Source organism: Myotis yumanensis, unplaced genomic scaffold (assembly GCF_028538775.1).
Source record: "Myotis yumanensis isolate MYYU_CA2020_CCGP unplaced genomic scaffold, mMyoYum1.0.hap1 SCAF_6, whole genome shotgun sequence".
Taxonomy (NCBI): domain Eukaryota; kingdom Metazoa; phylum Chordata; class Mammalia; order Chiroptera; family Vespertilionidae; genus Myotis; species Myotis yumanensis.
Genome location: NW_027223757.1, coordinates 74,452,989 through 74,473,570, shown reverse-complemented (window position 1 = coordinate 74,473,570; position 20,582 = coordinate 74,452,989). Strand labels below are relative to the sequence as shown.

The window sequence follows — 20,582 nt, the reverse complement described above, 5'->3', positions numbered from 1 at the left end:
CATGAAATTTTACCTTCTTCTTCCTCTTTCAACCGGGCACCATAAACAGAGACCTGGGAGAGCTGACTTTGGTGAGATTTCTTACCCTCTGCCGGCTTCTGCCAGTTTTCCCGGGATGTGCCTGCAGTCTCCAGGCTGAGGGCTGTCCCAGCAGGGGGCATCCTAGTCACCAGGAACTGCCAAGGAAGGAAGAATGACATTCTCTCTACTCTTTGTAGTGAGTGCCTGAGACCCCTTTTTCTCTAGGACACTTCATAAGTGGGTAAGCTTACCTGAGATGGTTAAAAGTTCTCCACTGCGGCCACCGTAATTCAGGCTTATCTTTGATAAGGTTAACCTACTTGTTCAACCTTACAACAGAATTTTATTCACTGAGGCTTCCTACTGGCCCCAGTCCTGTTTCTAAGTTGAACCCAGTCCAACCCCAGATCTAGTCCAACTCTGGCCAGTTCCTGGACCTACTCAGGGAAAAGAAATGTTCAAAGTCTGAAAGCACATAACCCAAAAGCCAAGGAGCTAGGATCCAACAGGGGCTTACCCTCCACCTCCAGAGGCAGTTACCTGCTCCTGGGGGCAGTCCGGAGTCCCTTTTGTTCCCTCTTCTGATGCCAGAGATGATAAAACATAAATCAAGGCATATTAAACATTGTAAGAGTTTATTTGAGCAAAAATTGATTCCAATTGAGCAGTGCCAAACCAGAAGTGGTTAGGAATGCTCCCAAGAACTTCTTTATTAACACATTATTGTCTGAAATTATTTACCATTAAAGTAAAAGAGTTGTGTACCCATCCAGGGGTTTACAGTGTTTTAGGGTTTATAGTGGTTAGAACAGGTAGTCAAACATCCGATTTAATTTTATCACTTAGCATCTTAGGCAAGTCACTTATATATTTGGTGATAAGACAGTAGGTATTACATAGGGTTGCTCTCACTTATATAATTGGGAGGAAAAGAGCACTTATTGCATAATAAATGTGGCTCTGAAGTTTCAATGGAATGTCATATGAAAAGCACCCAGCACACTTCCCAGCCCATTGTTTAACCAACTGTAGAAATCAGGTAATATTTTATATACAGAGCCTTCATCCTATAACATGCTGCCTCTTGGAAATGTCTATTACCTGTCTTTCTCTCATAGTATTTTAAAAATTCTTATGTATATAAATGTATGGATTCAAATTACATCATAGTTTTCATTGATTTATTACTATATCATAGTAATCAATGAAGAGAAGTATTCAGAATGTCTTGTACCAAAGAATGGGGTAGAGCAGTGTTTTTAGGCTCTTATTGAAAATTTCATTAAAAATACCCTCTGTTGAGAGTACAGTCATGTGCACATGTTCGAGTAAAATGGTCTTAGAGTGGACAGTTACATTTTTTTTTTTTTGGCGCAAGGAAATCCAAGCCCAAACATTTTTCTCAGCATGTCAGATTTCTAAGTATTTTTAAATGTCTGAATTGAAACAGTCAAGTTATTTATAGCACACAGAGTATTCTAGTTCTAACTCTTTTTATTTTCATTAGAGTGATCTCATGTATAGATTTTTTAAAAGAGAAAAAATTATTATAGTGCCTATGTGGTATTGATGGAAATTCAGTACCAAAAAAATCTGCTGAGTTTGTCAACTCTGGGTCACTCTTCTTCCTTAAAGTACATGGAGTTTCTCACCTCATACAGTTCTTAGTCCTTTTTGCTGATTATCCTATATAATAAAAGCATAATATGCTAAGTGTCCGACCTGTCAACCTTTCAGTCGACCACTTGACCAGTGGCTATGACATGCAGTGACCATCAGGGGGCAGACGCTCATACTGGTAGGTTAGCTTGTTGCTAGGGTCCAGCTGATTGGGACTGGGTGAAAGGGCCAGACATGCCCTGGAGCTCCCCACAATCCCTCCCCAGCTGGCCAGCCAACCTTCTGCAGTACCTCCCTAGCCAGCCGGACCCGATCAGCCCTGATAGGGACTGGTGAGATGGCCCCTATCGCCGGCCAGGCTGAGGGACCCCGCTCATGCACGAATTCGTGCACCGGGTCTCTAGTGTTTCTCCATAAAGACATGTAACAATTCAACCTTGAGTTTAAAATTTTACCAGCACCTTCTCCTGCCAAACCATAGCAGAATGAGATCTCAATGTTACTGCTCATGGAATTACAAAATAGCTCACTAAATAAAACAAAATTTATTGTTCTAACTATTCTTCTTGACTTACTAAAAAAAATATCAAGAGGTGGACACATTGAATGAGGTATCTTCAGGAAATGATGCCGTTTGAACAACCAAGAAACATATTCATTTATTGTATACTCTCTTTTCTGTGTGTTGAAAAATCAATTCAGCAAATATCTCTTAAACAACTACATTTTTTAGAAATTGTTCAAAGGAATATTCTGATTCCTGAAAGGCTATTTAGTAAATACTTTGACTTAACATCAATTGTAATTAATTAAATTATTAACTATTAAATATTTTGTAAGTTATTTTTCTCAGATATCATCATGATAAATATATAAAACAAGATCCAACAAAACACTGTGTTAAATTCAGCCAGTCAGCTGTTATTTCACTCATATTGCTCACACACGTCTAGAAGTCCACATTGTTAGCATCATCTATTAAGGCAATAAGAGTTCCTATGTTTAGTTTGGTTGTTAAATAGATATTCAATTTTTTTTAGTCCAAAATAGATTTAACTCCACAGCTTAAGATGTCATCAAAGCACCTTTTATTGTGCTAGAGTTTTCTCCCAAGGCCATTCTGCAAATGACCAATGAGAGCTCTTAAGAGCCTTATTGATCGCTGGTTTACTTCATTATCTTGCTTTCAGCTTCGACGTCTTATTCGTAGGTGCAAAAATACTTCTGGTGGTTTTTCTTCAACATTTTATGGGTTTTCAGTGTTTATATGGTTTTGTTTCTTATCATTATTTTGAAATGGAAATCGGTGTGTATGTTAAAATGTTCAAACACTGTATATGTAGCAAAGGAAGTCTCCTTCCCACCCAGGCATCCTGTCTTCCAGTTCATCTCTCTAAAGCAACTCCTGGCACTAGCTTCTTGCTTTTTGTTTCAGAGATATTCTATACATATATGAGCATATATCTAATGTTTCATTCTCTGTGTCTTTCTTTTGATACATAAGAGGGATAGACATTGATAGATAAATAGATACATATATATATACAAACTAAATGTATATATTTATTTCTCCTTTTTATTTTCAAGATACCATAGCATACGTACTATAAACTATTCCCTTTTCACTTTATTTACTTAGAAGTATATCTTAAAAGGCTTAATTTAAAACATAAATCTATGTATTACTACTTTTGCAAGAAAGATAGTTTCACAACATTTTTGCTTTGTGTTAAGTTTCTGCATTAAGATAGCAAGTTTTATGTGCCTTTGAACTTCACAACAATGAGAATAATATCTACTTATATAAAAACCATGAGTGGTGTTCGTCACATACAGAGGAACAGCGACTGAGCGGAAGGAAGTCAGTCCTACAGGAGTTGTCTTGGCAATGGCTGCGCCCTCCCCCAAGCTGTTTCCAGGAGCTGTTTCCTGTAAGGGCGGAGTTTGAGGCAGGAACCCGCCCTGGGAGTGTGAAGGCATATCTTTCTAAAGTGTGCCGCGCCAGCACAGGGTGAACCTGAGCGGGGGCGGCTGAAAGGCTTAGAAAAAACAGACAAGAGAATGAAATCCGGGTCTCGGTGGGACGCTGCTTCTCTGAGAGACAGCGACCACGCCCACAGCCATGCCTTTATTTTATAGCAGATGCTACGAGGCAAAGTAAGGGCATGACCAAGATGTTTACAGACATTCTCCTGGGTTTCAATCTTACTCAACTACATGCACCTGAACTCTATCAAGCCCACATCACTCAGGCACGTGGGGCCACGTGTTCCGACCATAGGTTCAAGCTTACAACTATAGCTGTTGGCTATAATTGTGCTGGGAGGGCTCTGCCCTCCAGGCTGGGACTTGCACGTGGCAATGAGAGGATTGTGCCCTCTCATCAGTCCAAGGCTTGAACCTGTCCAAAACACTGTAGCGGCACCCCACAATAAAGTTTTAATTCTGTTTCTTTGTTACTAATGTTGTGGCCCCACCCCATAACAAAGAAACAAAGGGAAATTTCCCCATCGAATTTCTGAATAGTATTACTCCTTCGGGAATGCCATGTCATAAATTAAAATTGAAAGTGGGTGCAATCATCATGCTATTGAGAAATCTCAATAGTAAATGGGGTCTTTGTAATGGTACCAGATTTATTATCAAAAGATTACGACCTAACATTATCGAAGCTGAAGTATTAACAGGATCTGCAGAGGGAGAGGCTGTTCTGATTCCAAGAATTAATTTGTCCCCATCTGACACTGGCCTCCCATTTAAATTGATTCAACGACGGTTTCCCGTGATGCCAGCATTTGTGATGACTATTAATAAATCACAAGGACAAACTCTAGACAGAGTAGGCATGTTCCTACCTGAACCCGTTTTCAGACATGGTCAGTTAAATGTTGCTTTCTCTCGAGTTCGAAGAGCGTGTGATGTTACAGTTAAAGTTCTAAGTACTTCATCACAAAGGAAATTAGTCAAGCACTCTGAAAATGTTTTCACTCTTAATGTGGTGTACAGGGAGATATTAGAATAAGTTTAATCACTTTATCAGTCATTGTTTGCATCACTGTTGTTTTTATATCATGTTTTTGTCGTTTTTATATCATGCCTCTGTTGTTATATCCTTTTGTTACTGTTTATTTATTAATAAATTTATGTATTATTTTCATATACATTTTACTAATTTCCTTTCATCTCTCACACTTCTATTATAGAGAAAGGGCAAATAGCAATATTAAAATATCTCTGCTAATTAATTCCCTTTTTTAAAAAAAGATATTTTATTGATTTTTTACAGAGAGGAAGGGAGAGGGATAGAGAGTTAGAAACATCAATGAGAGAGAAACATCCATCAGCTGCCTCCTGCACACTCCCCACTGGGGATGTGCCCGCAACCAAGGTACATGTCCTTGACCAGAATCGAACCTGGGATCCTTGAGTCTGCAGGCCGATGCTCTATCCACTGAGCCAAACCGGTTAGGGCAATTAATTCCCTTATAATGTACACGAATTCCGTACACCGGGCTACTACTGTTAAATATCCATTTTGATATGTCCTTAACTTTCTAAATTTACTGCTGATTTTTTAAATATATTTTATTGATTTTTTTACAGAGAGGAAGGGAGAGAGATAGAAAGTTAGAAACATCGTTGAGAGAGAAACATTGATCAGCTAGCTGCCTCCTGCACACCTCCTACTGGGGATGTGCCTGCAACCAAGGTACATGCCCTTGACCAGAATCGAACCTGGGACTCTTCAGTCCACAGGCCAATGCTCTATCCACTGAGCCAAACCTGTTACAGCTTTACTGCTGATTTTTATAACCACATACGCATTGTAGTTAGCTGTGTATGCCATGGCTGCAGTTCTCCATGGGTTTTTCTGACTATCCCTTATATTTCTTGTGTATTTCCATTTATTTCAAATCTATATTAACAACCTTTACAATTAAATTACTTATCCCTATGTTCAGTTGAAAACAAAATACAAGATTTAAAATGATTTTGCCTAAAATATGAACACTAATTAACACTAAAACAAAAATGAAAAAATAGATTGATGTTAACATTTGTATTATTATAAATAAATCTATGATTATGAGAGGTGAAACTAAATAGAGTTGTATTTTAAAAATCTGACTTGAGCAAAATTGCTACCTGAAATCAAATTGCTTTGTGGTAGTCAAACTGCATTATGGGAGTGTTATTCTGAAGGAAACATTTTTTAAAAATTGCTTCATAGAGTGATGAATTTATTTTACAAAATAACTAGTTCTGTGTACTGGAGGGACTGTCTTGCACATTGTAAATCCCTTATTTTCTCTTCTGATTAGTTATGCTCTCTGACACTCAACAGTTCTCCCTCCTCAGGAAGGCTTCTCTTCACTTTGACTTGACTACAGCTTAAATGACAGTATTTCCACCAAACTCAAACAAGCCAGATATTCCAAACATTTACAATCCAATCAACATTTTCACAACATCCACCTACCCCATACACAAAGAGAAAGAAATTGAATGAGCGGATTAAAAAAGCTATGGTACATTTACACCATGGAATACTATGCAGCAGTTAAAAAAAAGAAGGGTCTCTTATCCTCTGAGATAGCATGGAGGGACCTGGAGAGTATTATGCTCAGCAAAATAAGCCAGTCAGAGAAAGACAAGTATCACATGCTCTCACTCATATGTGGAAACTAAGGATAAATAAACTGATGGACAAAATAGATCCAGAGACATAGAAGCATGAAACAGACTGTCGAATCTCAGAGGAAAAGCGGTGGCAGGTGGATAGGTAGGAAGTGATTAACCAAATAAATTGCATATATGCATAACCCATCGACACAGACAATAGTGTGGTAAAGGCCTGGGGCAGGGGGCAAATGTGGGCTAGAAGGAGTAAATAGGGGGAAAAAGAGGACATCTGTAATATTTTCAATAATAAATATATTTTTTAAAAAGTACAAATTGGTAGTTACAAAATAGTCATGGGGTTGGAGTATAGTTAATAGTATCATAAGAACTATGTATGGTGCCAGGTAGGTATAGCAGGAATCCCTGTAAGTTATATAATTGTCTAACAACTATGCTATATACCTGAAACTAATATAAAATAATATCAAATGTTAACTACCAGTATAATTAAACATAAAATTAAAAGATACAACTGGTTTTGTGCATAAAATAAAATTTTTAAAATAATTTATATTTTATTTATCCAAATCTGCAAATGATAATGGTAAAATCATGATATTATGAAGAGCATTCCACATTCCAACAAGGGAGAATTGCCATTTTCACACTTTGGCCCATGTAAGATAGTTTTACTAGGGCTGATTGTAATACAGGAGCACAGCGCCACTCTGCAGGAGTGGAAGATACCATGCCAGTCAGAGCGGAGGGCAGGATTCAAATCCAAAGTGATCATCAATGAGGGGGTGGGTGAGGAGCAGTAAGTCTTGCACAGCCACAAGGTCTTTCTTTTCCAATGACAGTGCTGTACTTCTCAGAGGTGTATAGCCATACGAATTGGAAATGTGCAAGCCAAGGTCTTAGAACTATAACCAAATGGCAGAAAGCAGAATGTGGGGGACAGTCTCCAAAAGTGTCCTCAGATCAAAGGTTTACAGTCCTAGTAGACTCCCTTCTTCCTCCTAGCTCTATACCTCATCATGTACGTATTTCTATGTGGCATTCATATATCATAACTTTACTGATTTTATTGGCTTGAGTCCCCAACAGAGCTGCTCAGTTTTGTCTGTGAATGGCTTGAGCACAAAATCTGAATGTTCATCATTTCTATTTTCTTAGCTCCTAATACAACATAGGTACATTTTTATTTTAAGGAATAATCAGGCCAGTGTTCAAATCTCATCATTGCTACAGTCAATATATAAAATTGTGTAATTTAATCAATTTCTAACCTCGGCTTAATTACTTGTAGCATAAATATAGTAACATCAAATTTACTGTTGATGAAATTGTGTGTGTGTGTGTGCGTGTGTGTGTGTATTAGTTGAAGTGCTTGGCACTATGCCAGGTGTATTCTCTAAAATGATAGCTATCATTTTTGTTGGGGTTATTATTATTCAATAATCTTTATTAAATGGTTGGAATTGACATGTCAACCCAGTTTACTAGTCAATTTATAGATATTTTAGCTGTTGCTTTATCAGAAAAAGATAACTGAACCAAGAAAGAAGAAAGCATAAATAATAAATATATATTTATCCAAAGTATTGCTCTAAGTTCAAAGGTACCTATGTACATTTACATTTTCATTTTTAAATCTCTTTATTTCAGGCTTATATTGATTATTGAGGTATATGTGTGATGTATTAAATTATCTCAGCTTGTTTTCCCCAGAGCTTGCAAATGTCATCTCAGGTATTCAATATTTTTTTCAATCCAAACTAATATTGTAGTTTATAGTGATGTATACTTTTTTCACATCAAGATGTATTTCCATTTTTTTAACTTTCAGAAAATAGTGCCAATATATCTGTGCTGTGGTAATAGAAATTTATTGATTTTGAAGAGAGTGGGAGTATCACATAGAGCTTGTGAGACTTTTCTCCTCCAGAATCTATTGACTGAATACAGAGGTGCTTTTATTTTTATAAAATGGTTGGTGAAACAGGTGGAATAAATTATACAGTTTACTGGTACATATAGACTTAAGGTATTTTGTTAATACAAATTAGTTTTCTTTTCAATCCTCCTAATTTTGAGTCTGTATAATTTTGAAACTTCCTTGATGTGTTTAGATTTAATTATAGGGGATAAATATTTGTTAATGGGTGGTCCTTTATTTTAAAACAGTAAATGGGGCAATAATGCCTCAGGGAAAGAGTAAATAGAAGAGAGAAAGAAAGAGAGGAAAAGGAGCAGAAAAGCGGGAGGAGGAGGGAAAAGAGAAGAAAAAAGGCAGAGTAGGAAGAGGGAAGAGAAGAAGAAAACAAAGTAGAGAAGAGAGGAGAGAACCACCAATTTGTGGTTACAACTGAAATGATTTCTTTTGAAATACCAAGAATACAGTTGATACAAAAGGAATTCATAGTAATGTATTCAATTAGACCTGGACATCTCGTTATAAATGATTATATCAAAACCAGTAATATTTCAAATAGTACTAGAAAGAGAAAAAAAATCAAGCTCTTATGCTAGTGCCACTGATTCAGAAACCACTACTCCAAGGTACTAACAGTCTAAATGATATGAGTTCCCAGTGATTAAATTGGTTCACAAACCTCTCAGAACTATAATTATGGGGAGAAAGGAAAATGTGAAGTCACAGGCCATAGAGAGCACATTTCCATCACTGCTAAATGAGTTTCACTCGCTCATGAGCCATTGGGCTTTAAATAACACATCTGACAGACAAAGACTAGAATACTACATCTACAATTGCATATGAAGGATAGATAGAATCAAGAAAAAAATGCATTTACAGTCTGATGTCAGCTGATCGAATAACAATTGCATTAAAGGTACTGAGATAAGCTAAGTCATGATCATTATCTGAACTTGGACACTGTTCAGCTGGTGTCTGGAATATGAACCCATATTGTAAAAATGTCAAAGATTATAAGCCAACAGAAGTTTAAATATGAGTAATACTAATAACTTATAGTTAAGTACAAATTTATGATCTTTTAAAGCACTCTTGAGGACATTGCCATATTTGATATTTATAACAGTTCTGAGAAATTAAACAGGAAAGTGTCATGATAGTGATTTTTTGGGTAATATAAATGTTCAAAGAGATTGACTCAAATGGAACTAAATTGGTGAATTCGGAATTAGAATCTGGTCTCCTGAATCTCAGATAAGTGCTCTTTTTAATGATAGAGAAATTCAGTCTGTTTAATACACTTTCCACCCACTGGGTTCTATTTCCTGGTTTCTCTCTCTAGAAACTACGTTTCTATTAAGGTTTTAGTTACCATGTTGTCACGCTTTTACTAGTACCTGCTCTTGAGATAAAGCCACAAGAGTACAGACAATAAAAACCCCACCTCATTGTCAGTAACTCCTCCAAATTTTGACTCCTCTCCACAATCTGCCCATATTTATTTGCTGTTTTAGACTACCCAGGTAGAAGGTGTTTTGATTTTTTATAGTTTTTTTTAAGTTATATTCAGCAGAAGGGAAAATGTGTCCTAGGTCTTTACACAACTACAAGCAATACTAGAAATCCCTATTGACGTAATAGAATAACATCATCATAAAGAAATTTGAGCCATAACCGGTTTGGCTCAGTGGATAGAGCATGCATTTGTGGACCGAAGGTTGGATTCCAGTCAAGGGCATATGCCTCGGTTGTAGGCTCCTCCCCAGCATGGGCCCTGGTCAGGGCTCGTGCTGGAGGCAACCAATTGATGTGTTTCTTTCATATCAATATTTATCTCTGTCTTTCCCTCTCTCTTCCACTCTCTCTAAAAATCAATGGAAAAATATCCTCAGGTGATATTAAAAAAAAAAAGAAAACCTCCAAAACAGATGAGGGATGCAAGTGTCCCGAACACGTCATGCTTTCCAATCCAAGGCTTCCCCTCTGCCTCTCACACTCTGGATCTCACACCCTGAAAATGCTGGTTTTTCGTGGTTCTCTTCAACACCGATCTGTGTTTCGTCTTGTTTTCATTTTGGACATCTCTTCTCTTTCTCAGCCTAACCCTTAAAATCCATGTTCTGTATTAAACTGTCTTTGAGCCCCCCCCCCCCCCCGCTTTGTTGATGCTAATTATGCAATTTCATTAACTTTCCTACTTTGGGCAATTGATTATATACTAATGACTCATAAATATTTCTCTCCAGCCCAGCCCAAACTACATCCTAATTTTTCTCACTCATATCAAAAGGTTGGTTAATCATACTCACTTGATTAGCCCATCCTCATCTCAAAATCAACATGTCCACAATGGGAACTCCTCCCCAAATGGCCAACCTCCATTAATGGTACTGCAATCTGCTTAGTCATCAAAACTAGAAACCTGAAAGTCATGCCACAGTCTCTTCCTTTTCACTCTGCATACTCTCCAATGCAGGGTCATGTTTTTTAAATATTTTTCAATCTATCGTCTCTGCAATCCAATTACCCCTTCTCTCAGCACTTAGTGCAGACAAATGCAATAGACACTTACCAGGTTTTTCTCATTCCAGTAGTTTTGCTCTTAACTTCATCCTCTAGGCTTCAGTTGTGTGTCCACTGTCAAATACAAATCTGTCCATGCATCTTCTCAGCCAATATTCTTCAATTATTCTAATTCTACAAAATGGCATTCTGACTTCCATGCACGTTGTCTTTGAGGGCAAGTTCTCCTTAACTAATTAGTGCATGTACCCACATTTATTTAAATTTCTTTTTCTCACCTTGTATTATAGTAAACCCACATATATTGTCCTGGACCTACAATGGGGTTTCACACCACCATATCTTCATCTGAATAGCCCTTACTAATGTTTCAAAAACCCATTTTAGGTGTCAATGTAGTTGGATTCAAGTAAGGTTTAATCTCTTATCTATCAGTATTCTTACCCTCATGTGTCAGAGGCATTAATCTATATCTAGTGACTGACAACTTTTGGTCTCTAATCCAAGACCTTTTTCTAAGTTATGGATCTTTATGTCTCCTACATGTCCTCTTCACTAATGAATCCCAAAGGCAGCACAAATTTAGTGTGGCTAACATGCAATTTGTAATCTTTGCTCCCAATTATGATCCTCATATAATGTTCCAGTTGGTGAGTGTCACCACCATGTAGCCACTTATACCAAGAGGTTTTGGATCTTCTTTATTTTTTAAAAGCATCTGTGAATCTCATCTACAGTACATTCCTGGACTTGTTTCTATTTCTTTCAAAGTCATCATCATCCACCACCTGGGCCATGGCTCTTCTTCATCCACTCCTCTTTCCCTTCTGTTCATTTGCCGCGCTAGAGACAGAATGATACTTTGAAAGTGCAAGTCTAATGGTATCAATCTTACAATATTTCAATGACAGTTCATTAATCTTAGAATAAAGACAAATATTCTTTTTTTAAAATATATTTTATTGACTTTTTTACAGAGAGGAAGGGAGAAGGATAGAGAGTTAGAAACATCAATGAGAGAGAAACATCGATCAGCTGCCTCCTGCACACTCCCTACTGGGTATGTGCCTGCAACCAAGGTACATGCCCTTGATTGGAATCAAACCTGGGACCCTTGAGTCTGCAAGCCAACACTCTATCCACTGAGCCAAACCAATTAGGGCAAGGCAAACATTCTTTTTTTTTTTTTTTACAAACCAAAAGACTTTATTTCTTAAACCAACTGGTAAAAAAATAAATAGTGAATAACACAAAAACCACAGAATCCTAGCCACGCCTCCCACTGAGGCCTAAGGCAGGAGACAGGGACACACAAAGAGGGGAGGGAGAGGCCTCAGTATGGCTCAAGAGTGTGGCCTGGACACAGGATGTGGGCAAGGTCTGGGTCGTGGCAGGTAAGGCAGCCAGAGAAGAGGGAGGGTCCCCGAGGCGTGCCCAGGCCCTGGCCCGAGCTGCAGGGGTGAGGCAGGGGCCCAGTTTCTCCTCAGCCTGGGCAATTCGGCGGGCAAAGCGGCTTCGATCCCGGGCAAACTGCTCCCAGGGGCCCCTTCGGGCAGCCTGGGCTGGTCCAGCCCAGACAATCAGGAAATGGATGGAGACCTTCTCAGAGAAGTGCACCTTTCTGGCCTTTTGGGGAGTCTCGGGGTCCGGATGCTGGGTGGGGGTTCCTGCAGACTTGAGCCGCCTTTGCAGTCGGAGGGGCAGCCGAGGAAGAGGCCAGGGAGGTGGTGGCTTCTCTCCTGGTAGGTAGATGGCCACTCGGAAGGGCTCAGCTTCTCCCCATTCCTCAGCAGCTTCCACTCCCTCTGTCTCCTCTCCAGGTGGGTATGTCCAGTCCCTGAGGGCACTCTGGGCCTGAAGGGAAGAACTTGGGTCCGAGCCAGCTGTCTCTGAATCATCTTTCTCATCCTCATTCTCCTCATACTCCTCCTCTGTGTCCTCTCCTGGCCGGTACACCCAGGCACTCAAGAAGGTACTTGTGGGGGGGATGGAAGAGGGACCCTCAGCTTCTCCCTCCTCCTCAGATGCTCCTGAATCACTGTCTTTATCTTCCTCCTCTGTGTCCTCTCCTGGTTGGTACACCCAGGCCCTCAAGAAGGTACTTGTGGGAAGGCAAACATTCTTAACAGGGTCTATAGACCATGACCTACCTTTAAATCTCTAGTCTCATCCCTGAAGATTTAAAGTTCCTTTATACACCAGAGTTTTTCTATATGTTTTATGTGTTTTCTCCTTTCACTATTAATCCACTATCATAATACACAGATACACAGAAATAATTTGTAAATACTATTCTTTTTTAAAAATGTATTCACTCCATTAGTAGATTATAGGAAATAATTGGATTAAGCATCTAATATAGAATATGTACAGTACTCTTAATACTATTATTACACAATTTTATTGCTATTAAACATTTCATCTTTATCTCCATAGGTTTATTAACTGATTTTTATTTTTATATAATTAATAAATATTTATTTTATCAGATATAGAAAATATTACCAAGCATAAAGATAAAAAAAAAAAAGAAAATCACCTAGAACCTTATTATTCAGAAGAAACACTTGGACATTTTGTATTTTTAAAAAATACTCTGTTTTAGTATATCAGGCCAGGTCTTTCCTCAAAAGACCACATTTTTGACTTAGATAGATCTTCATGTGCAAAAGAAATGTCCTTGAGATTCATGAATCATAACCATCAAGATTTAACAATGTGGGCACCTAAGGAGGAACTGGACAGGACCAGTGCTAGCTCAATTTCAAAACACAAAATAAGATTCCAAGTGGTGAGTTTAAGCTGAGGATTCAGACAGAGTGACGTTAACTTGAAAAAAAATCCATATCATTAATCAACAAGATTTAAGGGACAACTTCAAATATACCTAATGCATGCCAGCATTTTCTGCAATTAAAAATATTTACTTAGATAATACCAATAAATCCATACCTTTAAGGGTATACTATGAGTGATTTTACATTGATTATTATTATTGATAGTAAGTACACAATCATCCACCTTTTATGAGACCCTGACTTTTCAATTTTTTTCCTGCTGTGGGAATATAATTGGATTGTGAAAAGAACTGGAAATTTAATTTACTTTTAATAATATTGACCTTAAAAATTCAAATTCCAAATTTTTCTCAGAAGGTGCAAAGATGATGTAATTTATTAAAAATGGGTTTTGAACTCCTCCAAAGATATTGCAAGTTAAAATTCTTGTGTGACTATTAAGCTTTTACAGTCCCCTAGGCCAATTTAATTACGTATATATTTTAAGAATTTTAGCTATTAAACATTAATTTTGCAATTTAATTTAATTAGTAACATTAAATTAACTCATTAAAAGAATTAACAATTAGGTCAGTTTATTTAATATTTCAATAAGCAAAAACCTGGAATTTTCTTAAGGAAAAATATAAATTTGAAAATAGTTATTAAACAAAATTTCATCAGGATAACAAAATTTAAATGCTTTGGATGTGCTAAGAATATAATTAATCTCATGACAGCAGAGTAATACAAAGCCACTTGTTAGAAGATAGACTCTCTTGCTCATTCAATCAGCTATTTACTTTATAAACATTTATCAAACCAATATTATGTGGAAAAACTCTGCACAGATGCTAAGGATGCAAAGAGAGGGGAGGACTCCTGCTTCCAAGGAGTTGGTCAGTGAAACAGGAAAGGAAGCAATTACAAAACAGCATGGCAGGTGTGCTAATCAAGCTACCAGTAAGTACAATGCATTTAGGGACCATAAAGGAAAGAATGTTGCCTTTAATCCATCCTCTGTAGACTATTCTGTAGTCCACAGAGAAGCCAGCTGTTTCTGTAGACTAAATAATATAATTTGCATATGTATATGTGGCTTTTAAAAAGCATAGATATATGTCTCTTTAACAAAATTAACAATCACCCATAGCATTTTCATTTCATCATATTTTGAGTAAACATATGAAATTAAATGACTGTCATAAGGATGATGCTAAATCATAAATCAGTATATATATAATGTATATATATATATATATATATATATATACACACACAATCTGTTAACTTAATAAGTAATACTCATAAAAATAGAGATCCATTATTATATCTCCTGAATTTTTCTTTTTTCAATAGACATATTTTAAATGAAAATGAGTAACCTGGGAGTAGTGAGTAGGTTTTAGCCCTGATTGATTGCTGAAGACTATTTGAAGTGCAATGATAATGAGAATTCTAAAGATGCCTGGACTAAGAGAATGTAGTTATTGATTATCTATAAGTGCCATGGCACAGGGAAGGGGGATATTGATACTGCGCACACCCTTCCTGGAGTGGGTTAACAATAAAGATGCTACATGATTTAGTATCAAGAACAACACCCTAGCTGGTTTGGCTCAGTGGATAGAGCATTGGCCTGTGGACCAAAGGGTCCTGGGTTCAATCCGGTCAAGGGCATGTACCTTGGTTGTAGGCTCCTCCCCAGCCAGGGCCCTGATCAGGGTGCATGCAGGAGGCAACCAATCGATGCGTTTCTCTTACATCAATATTTCTCTCTGTCATTCCCTCTCTCTTCCACTCTCTAAAAGATCATTAGAAAATATCCTTGGCTGAGGATTAACAAACAAACAAACAAACAAACAAAGAACAAAGAAGCAGAGGAGGCATAGCACATTAAAATTAAATGGTGCTGGGGAAAATTAGTTATGAACATATTCCAAAAGGAGCCATCCAGTAGAACACCTCCTACAGAGGAGTCAGCTCTCATGCATGAGGGAAAGAAAGAAACAGTTGAGGGACAATGTAGTCCTCCTGCAGACCAACTCCATTTACCTCTCATTTCTGTTGAACCTGCAAATCCTGAGGAGAAACAAAAGACTGGAGGTGTATTGTTCTTTGTTTGGATGTGGTGATTTTCATGAGTCATTCTTAGGGGAGAAAACAGCTTTTTGCTAGAAAGCACAGATCCATTGTGGCCATAGATTTGAAGTCTTAGGAGACTTTAGGGCAAGAGCGGGGGACAAAATGGTGTGTTGTGAAGTTACACTCACACAATTCTTTTAAAACTGGCATGGATGACATTCACAGTTTAAGGGCCTTGAAATGCTGAGCTCCACTGAACAACAGAAGTCTTACTTTTGTAGACTAACAACCTAAATTTAATCACCAATAGACACAATATTCATGCTGAAGATAAAGTCAAATTAACACCAGTAGGTTAAATGGTAGGACCGATTTTTAGAGTAAATTTTCCCCTCACCATAACCTATCAAGCTTGACATTTCCTCTCTCTTTGCTCTTACATTTTAGTCCTTTCCCTCGTGTATTTGTATGCATACAAAATTGATGCTGACAAACACATTGCTCCCACTTGCTTGCTTTCCGTAGAAAGCATGTGCATGTATACAGAAGTATGGCAGCTCTTACAGCATTCAGAAAGAGTATGCATCATGTCAGAAATAAGAAATGTCCAAAGTAAAAGTATGATATTCATTTCAAAGCTTTCTTCAATTATTGCATAGCAATCAGAAAGACAGGAATTTCTTATTGGATCTGAACTCACTATTAACATCTATTTTTATGCTAGTATAAATATCTATTGATTGGCTAAGAATCATTGTAGTTTTTCAGAATGAAAAAACAGTATATATATATTGCCCCATTACATATATATGTGTGTGTCCCCATTTATTCTCCAGTTATATAAATGAGACATTGCTATTCTTTTAAATTCATATGTGGCTTCTCATATTAGGAATAAAACTACCACTTGGTTGCTTTATTGATTTCTTTTTTAAATAAAAATTGTAGTGGTAGAAGTGACCCTATGTGGCTATTTTCTGAAATCTATATCTTTAAAGAAAAAAATAAAAACCAGCTCTTCTATTTGCTCTAGTAAGGGTGTGATGAGGCTCACTGGTAGCAAAGAGTGTGGTGGAAAGCCCAGACAATGATGCAATGGGAAGATGAGGGCCTGCATTTGTAAAATGACATCAGAAAGCAAGTACAAAAGACTGCAGTGAAATATTTGACCAATTTTGTCCACTGATTGGGTTTAAAAGTGGGAGATATACTGAATCAAAAAATGACACTGGCCCTAACTGGTTTGGCTCAGTGGATAGAGCATCGGCCTTCAGACTGAAGGGTCCCAGGTTCGATTCCGGTCAAGGGCATGTACCTTGGTTGAGGGCACATTCCCAGGAGGCAGGCTGATCGATGTTTCTCTCCCATGGATTTTTCTAACTCTCTATCCCTCTTCCTTCCTCTCTGTAAAAAAAATCAATAAAGTATGTTTTTTTAAAAATGACCCTGAGGTCTCATGTTTGAATAACCAGGAAAATATATAGACTTTTATAAGAAATAAGCAAAGCGATGATTTTATGGAAAATTAGATTTCAGTTTAGACATAAAACGTAATTGGTTCTCTTAAATTTGTGTTCCAGAAACACAAATCTGGTTCCAAAAGATTGAAGAGTTCTGTAAACCTCCAGTCAATCGTGAAATCATAAAATGTTTGTAGCAGCATCTTTACTCATCTTCTATTGCTTCCATGTATTTGTGAAAGTTGCTCAAAAACTTATTCCTCTCTCTTCCCACAAATTCTTCCCAGTTTTTTAGGCCACCCAATTCTGTGTGTTAGAATAGCTTGGTATTTGATGAAAAGAAGACAATAGTAAATAAGCCTTATAGTGTTCACTATGTCTGGGGTCTTATTCTAAATACTTTACATATATTAACTTACATATCATTAATTTTTAAAACTACTGTGTTGTATGTTATATGCTGTTATTATACCTTTTAAAAATATGAAATCTGAGGCACAAAGAAGTTACATGCTCAAGGCAACTCAATGAGTTGTGGACTGGTGTTCAGTCCAGCTTTAGAAAGCCCGCTTCCAGCCATTATCTAGATTCTCTCTCTTTCTAATGATGGTACTATCTTCTTCTTTTTTTTTTTCAATGGAGAGACTATTGGATGAGAGCTTGAAGGGTCACATGCTAGCCCCATCATCTCTTATGTTGAAAAAACAGAAAACATGGCCACATTTCATAGCTCAAAATGTGAAGGAAATACACAGTCACCACGTACTGGTTTTGCCCATCTTCTTGCTTTATTAGACTGCCCAATCAGGTTTAAGAATCCACGAAACAATAGAAAATAATTTGGAACTCCTTCACACATAGTTGACTTTATACTCCACATTGCATGAAAAAATATATAAGACAAGTGTCTTCATTCACTGGTGCGCAAAGCTAGTTAAAGAAGAAAAACGTATAGACAAATTTGAAACTGAGGAATGTCATGGAATTGAACCCGAGTTCAATTGTCTGGACATTATTCAGACATAGCCACATGGTGCAAAGTCTAAGCCTTCTATAAGGCCTAAAGGGGAGAAGAATAGCTGATTCTAAGAAATCTTGATTTTAATTACCAGAGCTACCATATGATTATCATCATCGATTAAAGCAAACAAATAAAGGCCTCCTGCTCACTCCCACACTCTAACTTTGGTCTTCCTGTCTATTTTTTCCAGGGGGATAGAATGTAGGAGATTGGCAAGAGAAATTTCATAATCAGGAAATCACAATTTCAAAGTAATCAAAAATATGTCACCACATTTATGAATATAAATTGCAGAGGGACTCAAACTACACTAGTGACTTGATTTTCATTTTCACTCTTTTAAGTAGATAGAAAATATTTTTATCATCTCTATTTTAAAAAGGAAGACTATGGAACTCGACATATTTAAGTGACTTACCCAAGTAAACAAAGCTATTAAGTTGGATGTTATCCAGATCTTCTGATCCAATTCCTATGCTCCTTTGACTATAGCCTTAAGATTTTTAATTAGGATAGGCGGAAAAAAATAACACCCATATCTCAGTAGCTTACCCCAAAAAGCTGCCTTTCTCACTCTTGCTTATATGGCCCACTGGTTTGGCAGGGTGTTCTGCTCCATATGGGTACCTTGGCTGATGAAGCTTCTCTACCTTGGAGCTACGCCATCTGGAACTTGATGTCTCCTCAGTTGCTGAAGCAAAGGAACAGAGCACCGAAGGGTCTCATACCAGCAGTTAAATACCTCATCATTTCTCCTCATAAAGACACTATTCAGACATAGTCACATGGTGCAAAGTCACAGGCTTCTGTAAGGCCAAAAGGGGTTGAGAATGGGATGTGAGTCAGCACTAGACATCTTCTGGCATGGTGACCCTGGATGAATAATGCTCACAGGTATGAAAAGGAGCATTAAAAAACATTATGAAATAACTCATACCCCAGTTTCCTGCAATTAATTTTTATGTCTACAAATGTCAGAATCAAGGAATAACATGCATTTAAATCCAAAACACATCTAAGTGAGGAGGTGGAAGAGGAAGAGGATATAAAGGGGATAAATAGTGATGGCAAAAAGAAAAAAATTAAAAACCCTCAAAAATGTCCTTGTACTCTGAAAAATCAACAGCCTGGATTGTCCCGAGATTACTGACAATCCTTGTTTAGGACTGAACTTCTAGGTGGACCCAACTTAATATGAAACAGAATATATATAGCAGCAGGTTTGCTTATTAATTAATTTTTTTCCTGATAGAAAAACATTACAACTCCCAAGATCTATATTACTACAGCTAGATAGAGCTGTGCTATATTTGTAGCTAGAAGTATTGAGCGATTACAATGGGCCATTATAACGAAGGGTTATCATTCAATATTTGCCCTAAACTCAGGAAGCTGGAGAAAGTAGCTAGGTAAATGACTAGAGCATTTCTTGGAAATCAAAGAAACAGCATGATTTAATAGAAAAGGGTGAACTGCACAATCAAATGTTCTTGCTTTGTTTCTTGATTCTGCCATTCATTGAGCCTCAGGCTGGTTCAATATAAAAAAGATGCAAACATTACCACCTGTCTTACTGGGTAATTGTGAGAAACCAATGGAATATTTTTTTTTCTTTTTTACGAAATCACTCTCTGGTTTGCAAAGGACTAAAATAAAACTTAGTTGTTATTCAAAATGTGTTGGGTTGGTACAGAGGAAATAAATAACCATGGTCTGACCATTGAAAATGCGGCCAGAGAAACTTTCCGTTCTTAAGTTTGTTTTTTTCTTAGTTCAAATTGCTGGTATTCTAAACATGGTACACTCTATTCTTCCTTCCTCTATGTAGGTTCAAGATATTTTATGGCTAGGAACAATGATCACTTTTAGAAGCATTTTTTCCTGAATTTAATTTTACATAATCAGTAAAAGTAAGGAAGAAACTTTAAGTTTTCAATCATGCAAAAAGATGAAATAGTTAAAGTTATTTTGTCCTGAAACATTTGCCTATAAAGATATTCCAGCCCTGGTCGGTGTTTCTCAGTGGTTATAGCATCAGCCCATGCACTAAAAGTCACAGGTTCGACTTCCAGTCAAGGGCACATAGCTGGGTTGCAGGTTTGATCTTCAGTCCCAGTCAGGATGCGTGCAGGAGGCAACCAATTGATGGGTCTCTCTCTCACATGGATGTTCCTCTCCCTCTCTCTACCCTCCTCCCTCTCTCCCTTCAACTCTCTCTAAAAATCAATGGAAAAAAATATCCCTGGGTGAGGATTAACAAAAAATAAAGATATTCCATATGATCAATGTGATGAGATTAATCCATTTTAAGGAGGATGTAGTTTGCATATTTGTCTTCATCAAGTAACATGAATTATTTTAAACAATATGTATATGGGTAGGATCCTGCAATTTAAACTGTAGAGGTGAACTGGGTCAAATACATGAATAAATCAAAGAAATAAAGAAATGAGTAATTTATTAAAATTAAATCTTTACCAGATAAAATATGTGCCCAGTGTTGCAAAGCAATA

The 20,582-nt window shown here is 37.3% G+C and overlaps 1 protein-coding gene across 1 annotated transcript; it reads right to left on the bottom strand.

Moving 5' to 3' along the window:
* Positions 1-11,899: 11,899 nt before the first annotated feature.
* LOC139012895 (protein phosphatase 1 regulatory subunit 15A-like) lies at positions 11,900-15,652 on the bottom strand. The gene is made up of 2 exons (XM_070419104.1): positions 15,559-15,652; positions 11,900-12,858 (listed from the first exon to the last, which is right to left on the bottom strand). The coding sequence occupies exons 1-2, from the start codon at positions 15,650-15,652 to the stop codon at positions 11,993-11,995; spliced, it is 960 nt and encodes a 319-aa protein (XP_070275205.1). The 3' UTR covers positions 11,900-11,992.
* Positions 15,653-20,582: the final 4,930 nt, after the last annotated feature.

Excerpts from the sequence above, each read along its gene's own strand:
- LOC139012895 (XM_070419104.1), bottom strand. The coding sequence starts at position 15,652 with ATGACTCATGAAAATCACCACATCCAAACAAAGAACAATACACCTCCA. Across the intron at positions 12,859-15,558 it reads AGGTTCAACAGAAATGAGAG|ACCCTGTTAAGAATGTTTGC; the intron begins GTAAATGGAGTT and ends CATGGTCTATAG.